Raw genomic sequence first — 15,361 nt, forward strand, 5'->3', positions numbered from 1 at the left:
CTTCCACAAAACTGTAGGATTTTGGCCTGCAATTCAGGCAACTGCCACCAGATGGAAGGAGTGATCTGTTAAAGAATAAAACAAACATTAACTTGGCAAACACTGATCAGAAATTGACATTGCTGTTCACAGTGTAGAGGGGTTGGGAATTACGTAGATGATGCCCTATTCATTAGTATTTCTGTGTCCATCATCAGCTTGATTATTGTCTTAACACTGTTCCTGTTTTTGTTGTTGGTCATGGGGCTTAACCTCAAGGCCTGGGCACTTGAGCTCTTTCACTAAAGGCTAATGCTCTGCCACTTTGAGGCATAGCTCCACTTCTGATTTTCTGGTGGTTAATTGGAGATAGAGTCCCACTGACTTCCCTTCCCTGCTCTGACCTTGAACCCTGATCCTCAGATCTCAGCCTCCTGAGTAGCTAAAATTACAGGCATGAGCCAGCAGCACCTGGCAACACTATTCCTTTTATATTGCTATCTTTTGTCTGAAAAAGTTTTCTAGTGTTTTCAAACTCCTTTGTCTAGGTAAGACGTCTTTTTTGCTTGTTTGGGTTTTTTTTTGAGACATGATCTCAGTATATATATAATCTAGGCTAGCCTCAACTTCATCATTCTCTGACCTTGGCCCCCCACCAAACTCAGCATGACAGGTGATCATCTTTTGAGGAGACATTTTATTTTCAGAACCAGTCTCAAGTCTGTTAGAGCTAAGGTTGGTGAATCCACTAAGAGAGAGTATTTGATGGAAGGAAGGACATTGGTACCCAGTATCAGAAATAAACACTTGAAAGCACTTGCTGAAGAGAAATCAGACACCTGAACAAATGACAGCAGGAGTTAAATAAGTTTACTTTGAAGGATGGCAGTTATTTGAAAATTCTAGTTCTGGTAATTTTGCCCAAAAATATTTTGGTATTTGAGACATACTTGGTGACATTTAACTGCCTAAGGAATTCCTACCACGCGTTTTTTTCATTTGTTTTTAATATTCCTCCAATTAAATGTTCCTTTAGGAAAAAGCTTGTTCTTTTTACCATCATCAACAATGCCATCTTTGCATGTAATAGATGCTTAACAATGTTATTTTTGAGGTAGCAATAAAGGCAGCAAATTAATCCATAATTTCCTGACTTAATACATGTAAAGTTAATAAGTATAAACTTTGAGACATACACCTATGGAATAATGTAAATCTATGATTATCTTGAAATTCCAGTTAATTTAAGGTATATTGGTCATTAAGTGTTCATATTGCATGAGCAAGAGGTTCTCACAGAGTAAGTGAAATCTAGTTCTGTCTTGGTAAAGCTAAACTTTGTCAATATAAATTAATCATTTGAGTCTTAGTTTCCTTACATCTTTAAAATAAAGATTTCTTTCTGAAATTAGAATGATTTAGGAGTAACTATAGACTGTTGGAGTACTGTTTACTATTTTAGTTTAGAAACTTTATTAAGAGTAAACACTTGTCTTAACACTTGTCTTAATTTTTTTTTCAGAACCTTTGTTTCATTTTGCCACAGTTTTTGTACCAATTCTTCTGTGGATTTTCACAACAGGTTTGTGCCCTGAGCTATGTTTTATAATGTAGTTTACATTTGCTGCCAATACATTAGATAAGTATCTTCAAAGTAAAAGGATTTTTTTTTCTTTAGTAGTTGGTCTTGCACTGGATTTTGGCAGAAGTAAAAGTTATTATCTTTGATTTGCTCATTTTCACATTCTCTTGCAGAAGTTTTGGGTATATTCTGTTAAAAATGAGATGAAAAAGAACGGTAAAATAATATTTGCATAATATTTAAAATATTTAAAATACATTAAAATATTTCACATTTTTCTTTTGTCCATATACAAAATGTATTCTAATAGTTATAAAGTGTTAAAATCCTTCATTCATCAAATAAAATCCCACAGCTGTTCAGAATCTCAGGTTGGTTTTAAAGAAAAACACTAGTTTTAAATTTGGTCATATAGCTGTAATTCTTCGAAGGTTACTTAAATCAATTCTAAATAGATACCCATCTATTGTTCTGGACATTTATTACATAAAGTATATTCTGTAATTAACTGGACACATAAAAGGTGAGATGGATATAGGCCATTGTTTCTAATGGAAGTATAACCAAATAAAATAAACATACTAAGCAACTCAGGAATTTTTTAATCTGTGAAGAATTCAATGATTTTGTCAACCTGGATTACCACATTGTCTCTAATACTTATTTATGTAACCTGGGTGCCGGTGGCTCACACCTGTAATCCTAGTTAGTCAGGAGGCTGAGCTCTGAGGATTGTGGTTTAAAGCCAGCCTAGTCAGAAAAGTCCCTTGAGATTTTTATCTCCAATTAACCACTCAAAACCGGGAAGTGGCACTGTGGCTCAAGTGATAGAGCACTAGCCTTGAACACAAAGAGGCTTGGGGACAGCACCTAGGTCTGAGTTCAAGCGCACAAAAAAACTGAACTTATCTAATACTTAGATAATACCACAGGTATTAGAGACTGAATTTGACTTGATTTCTCGTGGTAGAAAGTGATGTTTGTTTGTTTTTTCTGAGTATTCGGCAGTATTCAAAGTTATAACAAGTCTCTTACCTTCATGCAACTTCCAGTTGCATGAAGGGAGAGACAGACAGCAATCACATATATGATGAGAGGTACCTAGTATGTACTGTGAAGAATATAAATCATAAAGACAGAATCTGGCTAAGGGAGAGGGTTACTTTAGAAAAGATCATTTGGAAAGATTCTCAGATGTGACAACATTTGGACAGAGAGTGGAAAAGCTGAAGGAAGGATTATGCACACACTTTAGAAGAAATCTGTCCCTACTAGGTAAAAGGGAGGTCTTCCTGAGATGACAAATCTTCCATCTTTTTTTCTATGGTGGGGATTAAACTCAGGACCTTGCTTATGCTAGCCAAATCCAGTGCTACATCATTAGCTCCCCAAAAGTGTTTGTTTTTGCCTTTGGCTTGTATTAATGCTGAAAGTAGCAACCTTTATTGTATCTTTGGGGTACATGTAGCTAGTTGGTCTTTTTCAGTATGGAACCATATTAGGTATTCTCTGGAACTTGGAGAATAGACTATGAAGAATGTACAAATGGAATTAACATTCAAATTAACCAACAGGCATCTCTTTCTTTAGTAAAGCTAAGATGGTATTTGTCTTTATTCTGCCATGAGAAAAGATACATTTATAACAGGTTTAACAAGAAACAGTATTATCAACTAAACCTGTTGTTTGTTTGGGGACATTCTGTCTCCCCTAATTATGCATCTAAGAATTACAATTATCTCTCATGTAACCTTAGAGTACCATAATGAAACAAAAGTAGATTGATCCTTTTTTGTTTAAATGAAATTCAAGACTAAATTGCACACTAGTCAATCTAAGTTGTTGTTTTAATTTACTCATTAGTGAAAATGAATAGTTTCCAAAGAAAATGTACTGTTGTTTGCCACTGACTACTGTTCTTACTTGAGCAGTAAAAGGAATGTAGCACCTTCTTTGAATGTTTTAATTCATTGAAAATTGTTTTTGCTGCGTCAAAATATTTGTTTATATAGAAAGTATGTGAGAAGCACTTCCACTATCCATTTTCCTTTTATCAAGACTGTGGCATGTATTATCTCTTGCCTTTTTTCTGTTGAAAGCAAGAGTTGTCGTTTCCCCTCCCAGAGCCTTCCTATACCCCTTAGTCTTTCTCCCTGTCTCAAGTTGGAACTCCTTGATAGACAAAGAGGAATCATCTCTGTCTCTTAATACTTGGCGCCTAGTAGACATTCAGTAAATGTTCTGAAGACAGCTATGATATGAACCAATGCTCTATTTGATTTGTTGCTAGCAATTTTAGTCAGTTTCCATTATGATAGTAATTAGATCTTTAGTACTTAGATTAAAAACAGATCATTGTATTAATTGGTGTCACATTTAAATGCATTTTATTAATCTAATGTCAAAAATGCACGTGAGTATGTTTTTCTTTAATGATTGCATGACAACATCTAACAGTGTCTAACACATTGTAGATACATTGAACTCAGTAAGTAAGATTGGAACAGTCCTTTATAAATATGTTAGTGTCTAATCTGTACTCATTCTCTCATCCTGTATTTATTGAAGGTTTTCTGTATGCCAGGTTCTGTTCAATAAGCTCAGATTGTCAAAGCCCTCCAGCTAAAGTTGTTCAAATTAAGTTCATTATGGCCTACTATATGATTTGTTAAAAAGCTAATTGAAAAATCTGTGAGATACTAACAAAAAAGTACAGTACTCTGTTTAGTTTTTTCTAAGGAATTTTATACCTTTTTTGCTGGTCATGAACTTTGAACTTGGGACCTGGGCTCTGTCCCTGAGCCTCTCTATGCTCAGGGCTAGAGTTCTACCACTTGAGTTACTGCACCACTTCCGACTTTTTCTGTTTATATGGTACTGAAGAATCGAACCCAGGACTTCATGCTGCTAGGCAAGCACTCTACCATTAAGCCACGTTTCCAGCCCGCAACTGATAATTTTCTGAGGGGTTTGTTGTTAATTTCTATTAGAGCTTATAGCATGTAAACATTTTGAATAAGATCCTATATTAAAGGGGACCATGTATTATGTGACACATCACAAAATGTTAATTTCTTTTTTACAGATGCCAGGGAGAATGACTTTATTAATGAAGTTTTCTTTGCTATTCCAAAAGGCATAAAAAGGGATTGTCTTGTTTTAATGATTTTTACAAACAGATAAAATTGCATCTTGTAGATTACTGCCATCCATTTCTTTTCTCTTTTGTGTGTCATTTCAGCCACTATATGATGCTGCTTATCTTACAATGTACAACATCTGCTTTACATCCTTGCCTATCCTGGCCTACAGTCTGCTAGAACAACACATCAACATTGACACTCTGACCTCAGATCCCCGATTATATATGTAAGTTGAACATGCAACTTACATCCTGTCAGACTTTCTAAGCTGTGAGTTTCAGTTCCTCTACAGGTGGAAAAGAGAGCTGCTTTTTAGGTTCAATTACGTGGGTTTGTTCTGAATTTTTATCTTGATATGTTTCCTAGGCATGGGTCCTCCACTTGAATGTATGTGAGGCGTTTTAAGTAACACGAATTACTACAACATGGCCCTGCGTTGTTAAAGTTTTCTAGTATCTTATAGAAAGACAGTATTTTAAATACCCAGAAAAGAAAAAGCGCAGAAAGTTTTTTTTGATAGTATTGATTCTGACTAGTAGATTGATCTGATGAGTCTATGTGACCCTATTTTCTTATATACTGTTCCCCTTTGTGAGCCCCATTCTAAACAGTTTTGTTCAAGAAAATAATCAATTCATCAGGCTGTTGTATTCATTTGTGTAAGTTGGAAATTGATCCCTTTTTCTATGGATTAGAAACTTGGTGGTTTATGAGATGAAAATGCACAAATTTAAGGGGTTTTCTTTACCCCTGTAATACTCATAAATGTGTATTTAATAACTTACAGTTATACAGATTTTTAAGATCCCTGATAATTTTAAAGCTATTTACTAAGAAAAAATATAAAACATGCAAGTATATAGGGAACATTTTTTTGTTGCATAAAACATAAAAATTGGACATAATAAAGCAGTGTCTGGTTCTATACTATACATTGTATAATCTTTAAATCAGATTAGACAAACCTAGCATCTTAGTTGTCTCACTTCTTCATGCTAAAAACATTCAATATCATTTCTCTTGGCCTACTGACATGTATAGTACACAGTTGTTATCTACAGTCACCCTACTGTGTGATAACATATCAAGACTTCTTAATCTTAACTGTAACTTAGTACTCATTGACCAACTTTTCCCCATTCCTTTGTTCTCCCTCTCTCTCCAACCTGTTCTCAGCTGGGGAGAACATTCTATTCTCAACTTTCTGTTCTTGACTTCTATGATAGCAGCTTTTTTAGATTTCATATAACTGAGATTGTGTGCTATACTTACCTAAGTTTAGCATAATGATATGATCTACAGTTCCATCTATGCTGTGGCAAAAGATGACATTTCATTGGATTATTCAATATGTTCTGCTAATTCTGAATGTGTTGTAAATGGATAATTTGATCTAGAGGATTATCATAGAAATTTTGGTAGAAATCTTACAGAACTCAAATTCTGCATTTTCTTTGAAAATGAGAAACTAAGGCCTAGAAATTATTTATATAGAAATTACTTATATAAGAGTACTGTGTGTGTGTGTGTGTGTGTGTGTGTGTGTGTGTGTGTGTGTGTGTGTGTGTGTATATATATATATATATATATATATATATATATAGTATAGTGTAACCAGAGGCAAAATGAAGATTAAAATTCAGCTCTCCTGATGATCAACCCTGTGCTCTTTTAAGGCAATCCCTGAAGTGAAACCCAATGGTGTATGAGCTCTGGTTAAGTGGGGCTGTGAGTCAGTGAGCAGAATTCCATCTATCCAGTGCCACCAAAAGCTCAGGCTTAACCACCTTGTTTGAGATCTTACCTCTTATCACTTGTCATTTACCATGTTACCTGATATATAGTTTAGTAAGATGTGCTTCTATGACATCTTCAGTAAGATAGGTCAACAATAGCATCTAATGGCAAGGGTTTTATGAGGACTAGACAAGTCACTAAATTTAAAAAAAGAAACGTAAAAAACAGTACCTCACACATGGTGAGTTTTCAGATAGCTGATAGTTTATCTTGTGCTAATGTCCTCCTACTTATACCTTCTGTTTAATGCTGAGCAACATTTAGAATGTTGAGGACCTGAAAAAAGATACTAGGTAGAACATATAATAAAGATTTCCATGAAGTTTTATTTATTATACTGCAAGTGTATATTGTGAGTTCATGAACATAGAGTGTATATTTACCATATCTCATGAGAAAATAAAGGCAATAGCATACCTATTGTCAAATGGCTTTGGAAAGTAGTGTTGACCACTTTGATCAGAGATCCTGTTCTCCCCTTCTCACTGAACTAGAGATTGCTTCACTAGACCTACTCTTCTTTGACCATGAACTCCTGATCTATCTGTGATCCTACAGTATACCACTTAGTTTGAGCACTGGCATTAGGTAGCATATTGCAAATTTTAACTTTGGGATTTAGTGACAGCATTTTCAATAACTTTGGTATGAAACAAGATAATTTCTCATTTCATAAGCAACATAAAAAGTGTATTTGTTACATGGACAGAAAGGGTGTCATTTGTTTCTTGTGCAACTTTAAGAGACAAAAAAGGTGTTCCGGTGTACTTGCTGCCTGTCATTATATGGTGGTACGTAGGCTTGTACTGTTGGTCAGCCTTTCTCCAGATCTTCATTCACATTCATACTTTCCTTTATGTTGGTTGCTCTTTTCTGAGTTTCCAACAACTTCTTCCAAGTACAGCTGGAAAGCTTGACCTGTAAGTCAACATACCATGATCCCTTTATCATTGGTCCAACAGATGTTTGTTGTAAAGACAAGACCCATTTTCTTTTTTTTTTGGTCCAGTCGTGGAGCCTGAACTCTGGGCCTGGGCGCTGTCCCTCAGCTCTTAAGCTCAAGGCTAGCGCTCTACCACTTGAGCCACAGTGCCACTTTCGGCTTTTTTCTTTTTGCTTTTGTGGTGCTGAGGAATCAAACCCAGGGCCTCATGCATGCAAGGCAAGCACTCTACCACTGAGCCACCTTCCCAGCCCACAAGACCCATTTTCTGTTTTTGCACTCTTTACCTTAGCTCAAGTTAGCAAAAATCCACATTGGCTCACAGTTGCTGGACCCTCCCCTCAAGGAACTCTTAAGTGGTACGTTCCCTGTATTTCTAGTTGCCTTGGAAACATGACTTACTGGCTATGAGGAAAGCTTGTTTCTGAGAAGCTGCCACCTCTTTCTCCTAGCAGCTCTCTGGGAAAAATAGTATCACCAGCATTTCAGATTTCGGCATACCTGAAAATTCCAGTAGATAAAAATTGTACAATTGCCATGTTTTTAGGAAACTCCACAGTACTCAGTACTAACTAGCCTCGGTTGGTTATCTCTACATTACAATACATAAAACCCAGTGACATTTTCAAAGATGTTATCAAAGGTGTGTTATTTGATTTGATATGTTTAGATACCATTTGATAAATGTTAAGAGAAATTTGAATTAGAAGCCAAAAGCAATGTGTCTAGAAACCCATCTTCATTCTGTAGCTCTGCTTCATTAGAATTGATCACTTTATTTCATTTTTCTGACTGGTGCTGAGACTATTGTGCTATTGATATGAGGACCATGGTGGAAACTCAGCCCAATTAGGAAAGTTCATGAGATTCTTATCTCTGATTAATCAGCCAATGGTAGAAATGAAGCTGTGGCTCCAGTGGTAGAACAACAGACTCTGAGCTCAAGCCTCAGTACCAGCATGCATACACGCACACACGCGCGCGCGCGCGCACACACACACACACACACACACACACATGCACACATACGGTATATATGTGGTAACATTTGCAGATGGAAAACTTGGTAGCATCTTTAAGAACAGATGCTTATAAAGGACTGTCTCTTAGTAATAAGTGAAATTTACCACTACACTAATGGTTCTGAGATTCCAGTGCACACTTAGGATGCTTAAGAAGCTGTACAAATACTTTAATGGTCTGGTTATGCTTCATAGAAAGTTAATGAGAATACTAATGGTCACCAGACAGCAGTATTTATTTGTTTGTTTATATATTTATTTATGTACCAGTTCTGGGACTTGAACTCTGGGCCTGGGTACTGTCCCTAAACTCCTTTTGCCCACTTCACCACTTGAACCACAGCACTACTTCTCACTTTTTCTGTATTTAATTGGAATTAAGACTCTCACAGACGCCTGGGCGGGCTTCAAAACATGATCCTCAGATCTCAACCTAATGAGTAGCTAGGATTACAGGCATGAGCCACCCTTGCCTAGTTTTAATTACTTTTAATTGACATATAACAATTCTATTTATAGGATTAAAACAGTACATGTAATGATCAAATCAGGATAATTAACATGTCTATCATTTCTTCTTGATGGAAACCTTCACATTCTTTTCTACTTATTTTAAAGCGTATAATTATTGCAGACTATATCCTATCTCTCACTAACTGTATTTTAGTACCTATTGTCCATTCTCTCATTAGCACACATACACAGACAAACACACTTCCTAACCTCTAGTGACTTCTACTTTATTTTTTTGCGATTAATATTATTCGTTTCCACAAATACATACATATCTTTCTAGGCATCAACAACTTTTAAAGATTCCCAGGTGATTTTATTGTGTAACCTTTGGGAACCATTATGTGAAACTTTCCTTAAGTTCATAGTTTGTAAATGAGAATTATAATAATTCCTATTTCATGTAGGTTTTATGTGGATGAAAGTAATTATGTTTGTGACTATATGTGTATGCATACAAAACTCATATCAGATCCTGTCCTATACTGAATAATTTTTAAATGGAAATTATTAATGATACTGTTGTCAGTAGCCATAGAAGTGTTGTGAGGTTTATTCTAATACCTTAGGGGGGTGATTACCTGAAGATCAATTTTTGGCTTAATGACCTTAGTTCATCAGGAATAATGCCCTTGATTGTAGTAGGGTTCAAACTCATACCCACCTTTGGTGTTTAATGGTATTGTTAATAGCTAACAGATTTATTAACTTGTTTTCCTCCATTTCTGTAGGAAAATTTCTGGCAATGCAATGCTACAATTGGCTCCTTTCTTATATTGGACATTTCTGGCTGCCTTTGAAGGAACTGTGTTCTTCTTTGGGACATACTTTCTTTTTCAAACTACATCTCTGGAAGAAAATGGAAAGGTAAAAGAATATGTTGTTACATCTTTTTATTATAAGCATGAATTATCTTGTTTTCCTAGGCACTGTGTTTGTGTTACATATAGCTTGTAAACTTTTTTCTGAAGATACCGTGTTTCCTCCACTTCTTTAAAATAGTTTTATGTAAGAAATCACTTCTTGTGTGCAAGGGTAATTCAATTGTAATTTTTACATGCTGAATAGAGTTCCTGAGACTTCAGACTTTGGAGTTTTCTCTTTTGGTGTGAGAAAAAAGGGTTTTCTTGTTTTAAAACAAAGTCTGGGCCCAGTTATTTCTCATTCACAGTGACATTCAATGATTGGAGTTGAAGGAGGGTAGGAGGGTAGCTGCTACATCTTTGGAGTGTTAAACCAAGAGGTTAAGAGAAGGAATTCTTTTTTTCCACTTCTTTTATGCTGGTTCTATAGCTTAAACTCAAGGCCTTGGTTGCTGTCCCTGAGCTTTTGTGCTCATGGCTAGCTCTCTACCGCTTTGAGCTACTGCTCCATGTTTGGCTTTTTTGTTTGTCTGTTTTGTTTTGTTGGTTGTGAGGCCTGAACTCTAGGCCTGGGCGCTGCCCCTCAGCTCTTCAACTCGAGGACAGCACTCTTACAACTTGAGCCACAGCACCACTTCCGGGTTTTTCTGCTTATGTGGTGCTGAGGAATCGAACCCAGGGCCTCATGCATGCAAAGCAAGCACTCTACGACCGAGCCACCTTCCCAGCCCTGGCTTTTTTTTTTTTTTTTAAGTTAATGGAAGATAAGAGTTTCAGGGACTTTCCTGCCTGAGCTAGCTTTCAACTGTGATCCTCAAATGTCAGCCTCCTGAGTAGCTAGGATTAGATGTGAGTCACCAACGCCTGGCTAAGAAGGAATTCTTTTTTTGTCCTTCTTTCCTTCCAAATTGGAATGTAGTATTTTCTACAAAGATTGCACTGGTTCTCCCTGTATCTTCTAAGCAGCTGCATTGGGATGATTTAACCCTACCTGCACTCCAGGAGAGAATTATTGATGGGGAAAAGGAAGGCAATGTGCAACTACTCACTGAAAGCTAAATGTACTGCCTTGCATGCTGCTCTCATTGATGTTTTCCTTTGCCATTTCTGGTATTCTTCTTTTATGGTCATTCTTACAAGTCATAATGTGAAACCAGAATCTAAGATTCAAAGATAGTTTATTGAGTACAGTAACTATGTCTAGAACCCACTCAATTAACATTTCTTAGAGAAGTGATAGGTTCAGTTTGAATGGTACTTTGAAATTAGGTACTGTGGTCAAAACCTCGAATTTGATGTAACAAATCATTTTAAATCAATTTATTATGAATCCATGAAATTTTTAATCACAAAGTAACTGTTGGAGAAATGAAGATTTACTTTAGAATAGATATATGTAATACTTGGCAAAGAAACTGCCTGATAAATTTGGGGTATTCTTGGGAATATATATTAACCTTCCAAGTCAGCTTCACCCATTGCTAGGAAGGGATTCAATTTTCGATCTCTCAGATCCTTTCACTTTATAACTGATTCTTTAATATTTACTTTTTGTTTATTGGACCATAAATTATAATATAGCTACCTGTTCCTTAACAGAACTTCTAATGGGTTGGTAGATTGGCTGCCTAGTAAGAACAAGGCCCTGAGTTCAAACTATGAGCACCATATAATTAAAATTAAATAAAACAACATAAAATAATTGACAAGCTGAGTGTGGTGACTCCCAAGTACCTGGGAAGCTAAAGCATGAGGATTGCAAGTTCAAGGCTACAAAGCAACTTTCAGGTCAAGCTAGGTTACATAATGATACGGACGGATCTCTGAGAAATAGGGGAGAGTAAGTGGGAAAGGAGGAGAGAAAGAAACAAAATGCTATTATTCTGCCCATGTAATTGTAGCCCCTCTGTACAATATGTTCTCAAATAAAATAAAATACAATTTAAAAATAAATAAATAAATAAATAAATAAATAAAAAAAAAAAAAAAAAGAAACAAAATGCTAAAGTGGATGGATAGTCTCCTGTAGTCCTTTTGGTATGATTTATTAGCTCAGAATATTTTTCAAGTGTTACATAAGAAGCAGTAGCTCAGCTTCTCAATCATTTTGAGTTGCTGGAGTACAGATTAATAAGGTTTTTACTGTACATATCACTGTCCTTTTAAGTTTTTGCTAAAACTACATTATGTGTAAGAACTGCTATCAGCAACTAAACATAACACCCACGTATGATTTGGTTGAATCCTTTTTTGCTTCTATTAACCTTAATTTTTTGTTTTTATTTAAAAAAACCGTTTACATCTCATTTTCTGTTTTAATGTTATGCAATCAGATCTTGACAGCATTTGGTAAGCATATGTGCCATTCATTGCCATCATTTGGATTTATACATGGTATCTGTTTTTCTTTGGTGTGCACATGCTGACAGCTCTAGTATTTACAGCCAAAAGTTACACTCACTTTAAAAATGTGATTTCATTTGTCTGCAAATTACTACTTATGCAAGAGTTTTAGTTATATCTACAAAAACCCATATCAAACTCTTTAGTGACTTGAATCAAATGACTTATTTTGATGAACATTGCTATTAGTAGAATAGTTCTATTTTGGGGTTTTCTCCTGATTTTATCAAACTAGTGACTTCCTTGTTCAATACTGCATGGAATAATGGAAATGTATCCTACCAGTCACAGATACTATATGCCTGTCCATGAAAATTTAGTAACAGGAAAATCCAGCATTGTCACTTGATATTATTGACCATTATTTTCCTAAATCATGCTAAAATCTTTGCCAATTACATGCAGTATTAAACTTGATTTTTAATTTTTATGCAAGCTTATGTCTGTTTATAGTACATGTAATTGTTAAATGTTTTTCAGGTATATGGAAACTGGACCTTTGGAACTATTGTTTTTACAGTCTTAGTATTCACTGTAACTCTGAAGGTTAGATTTTTATTTATTCAAATACATTTTATATCATTTTCTCCTAATCTTTATTTTTGTTGATATTTATCATTCAACCTTTTATTTGAATGCTCATTAAAATATGTATGATGCTAGAAATTTACATTTATTTGTGATTTTCCCCCATGTATCTTAATTATTGTTTTGAAGGCATTATGTGACATCATCAGGCTGTGACTGTGTGTGCGTGTATGTTCACATGTTAAGTACTAGCACCATTGTTTAAAATGTATATATTGTCTACAGAGTCCTGGCCTGAAAGGAATTTAGACATTTAAGACAGTTAAACATATGTTCATGAGTAAAACATGTATGCAAAGGTATTTGGTAGTGTTAATCTTATTAGTCAGTGCAATTTACTCTTTTAGTGATGAGTTACATAAAGATGTGCAGCAGGTAGAAAAAAGATAATTTTGGAAAAATCATTGATATTGACATGCAACCCTGTAATAGCTGTGAGATCTCACAGAATTTTATCCTTGAGGCTCATGAACTGAGATGCTTAGAGTTGTAAACAACTCACTTAGGATCTAAGAATGACTACCTTTAACTGAATTGCAGCACATCCAGTGGTCAATGCAGAATTCAGAAGTTTTCAGGTTATAAGCCTTGTCTGTCATCTCTTCAAATCTTTGTTCCCATTTCATTTTTCATACCAAAAGAGCTAGTAGATGCTTGCATTGTTTCAGTGATATCGGACATTAAAAAAATGCTATAATTCATCTCAGTTTAACCACTTAATAGTTGTATGTCCTTGAACAAGTGGCTTAGCTTGTCTATAATTCAGTTTCCTCATTTATAAAAAGGTACCATCCCTGTCTGAAAGTTCTTTATGAAATGAAACAAAACATTAGAATGATGTCTGGCACATAGAACATGCTCATTATAATAGATGCTAATGGTTATGTATTTTTATGATTCCCAGGGTCATGATTTTGAAGTGGAACCCACCCCCCCTTCTCCATTTTTTTCTCCTGGACTTAAGATCATAAAGTTTCTAGGTGCTCTTTACAGTTATACTCAGCATTATTGCAGAATCTCTCATATATGCCTCTAAAGACATCTACTTCTTCCTTTTGTCTGACTGTTAAACTGTGACATTTTCCTAGCCATCCAGAGTGGGGGGATTCACCATTGGCCTGCATTAGCAATGTTACAAACATCCTGTTTATGAATGAGAAATTATAACAGAGGGTATTAGCTTTCGTGAGAGAGAAGTTTTAAACAAGTACAGAAAACCATTCTTTTCTATTAGATCACATTTGGAAAACCTCAAGCGTAGTAACCCCAAAACACAATGAATCCTTTTTTTTTCTTTTTTTGCTTATGTGGGGCTGAGGAATTGAACCCAGGGCCTCGAGCATGCAAGGCAAGTGCTCTATCACTGAGCCACCTTCCCAGCCCCGACAATGAATCCTTGTAGAAACATGTACACGTTAAAATCTTTATGTAAGCAATTTATTAATTTAATAGAATAGATATAGTTATTACAATGAAAAGTCAAGTCCATGATCCATTGCTGTATGATTCAAGATATAAAGAGCTAACTAGCTCATCTGTTGTGTGAGCATTTGTGATCTCTGTATTCCCGGGTACCCCTCTCCTACTTTTTTTTTTCAGCATGCCTACATTCACCAGCTAAAAATCATAGGCCTTGTCCTTTTTGTCGTAATCTGCTTGACTTCCACTTGGGGCCCCATACTCCTCAATAGTCCCCTTCAACATTACCATTACCACATCATTCCTTGTTTATCACCCGGTACAGAGACATTTGCAGTCCTGTGCCTACTAGATACTTTGCTGGACCACACTGCCTATACTCTTAAAATTGAGACCTCAGGGCAGAGCTCAGGTTTCTCACCTTACTTAGGTCTTTGAAAAGCCTGCATTCTTATTAATCTTTTAATTCCATTCCCTTCTGGCTCTGTGGCCAGAGGTTGATCCTCCCATATGTATCATATTTGTACATATTATCAGATATTATAGTGTATTACCTGGTGCAGTTTATGTCCATCATTTAGTCTTTTGTGTTGTATCTTTTCAGCTGGCCTTGGATACCAGATTCTGGACATGGATAAACCACTTTGTGATTTGGGGATCATTGGCCTTTTATGTATTTTTCTCTTTCTTCTGGGGAGGAATTATTTGGTAAGCAGTTGTACATGTGTAAGCAATATATAAATAGCAATATATATATATATATATATATATAGAGAGAGAGAGAGAGAGAGAGAGAGAGAGAGAGAGTTCATAGAGAGTACATGTAAACATTCATTATACTTTTAAAGGTTTTATTATATAAGATGTCAGAAGCTGGGAGCCAATGGCTCATGCTTGCAATTCTAGCTATGTGGGGAGGCCCGAGCCAAAAGTTCTAGAGCATCACAGCTGAAGAGTTATACTTGAAATTACCATTTTATTAATTTTAGATGTAAGGAGGTTGATTCTACCACTTATTCTTAAGATTCATTCAGTTCATCTTGGTTCAGTAGATGTGTGCTCAGAGTATATTTTATTCATAATACTTTTGGAGAAACAGCAATGAATAA

The 15,361-nt window shown here is 35.6% G+C and overlaps 1 protein-coding gene across 6 annotated transcripts in view; it reads left to right on the forward strand.

The window, feature by feature from the left end:
• Nucleotides 1–15,361, forward strand: part of Atp11c (ATPase phospholipid transporting 11C) — a 150,328-nt gene that overhangs the window by 119,768 nt on the left and 15,199 nt on the right. For all 6 annotated transcript variants that reach the window (XM_070039630.1, XM_070039629.1, XM_070039628.1 and 3 more), the window contains 5 exons: nucleotides 1,502–1,561; nucleotides 4,803–4,930; nucleotides 9,711–9,846; nucleotides 12,726–12,791; nucleotides 14,857–14,960. In XM_070039630.1, coding sequence (XP_069895731.1) covers nucleotides 1,502–1,561; nucleotides 4,803–4,930; nucleotides 9,711–9,846; nucleotides 12,726–12,791; nucleotides 14,857–14,960 — 494 coding nt within the window. The remainder of the gene's footprint in view (nucleotides 1–1,501; nucleotides 1,562–4,802; nucleotides 4,931–9,710; nucleotides 9,847–12,725; nucleotides 12,792–14,856; nucleotides 14,961–15,361) is intronic.

Source organism: Dipodomys merriami, unplaced genomic scaffold (genome assembly GCF_024711535.1).
Source record: "Dipodomys merriami isolate MVZ:Mamm:240054 unplaced genomic scaffold, mDipMer1.0.p SCAF_3, whole genome shotgun sequence".
In the NCBI taxonomy this organism is placed as follows: domain Eukaryota; kingdom Metazoa; phylum Chordata; class Mammalia; order Rodentia; family Heteromyidae; genus Dipodomys; species Dipodomys merriami.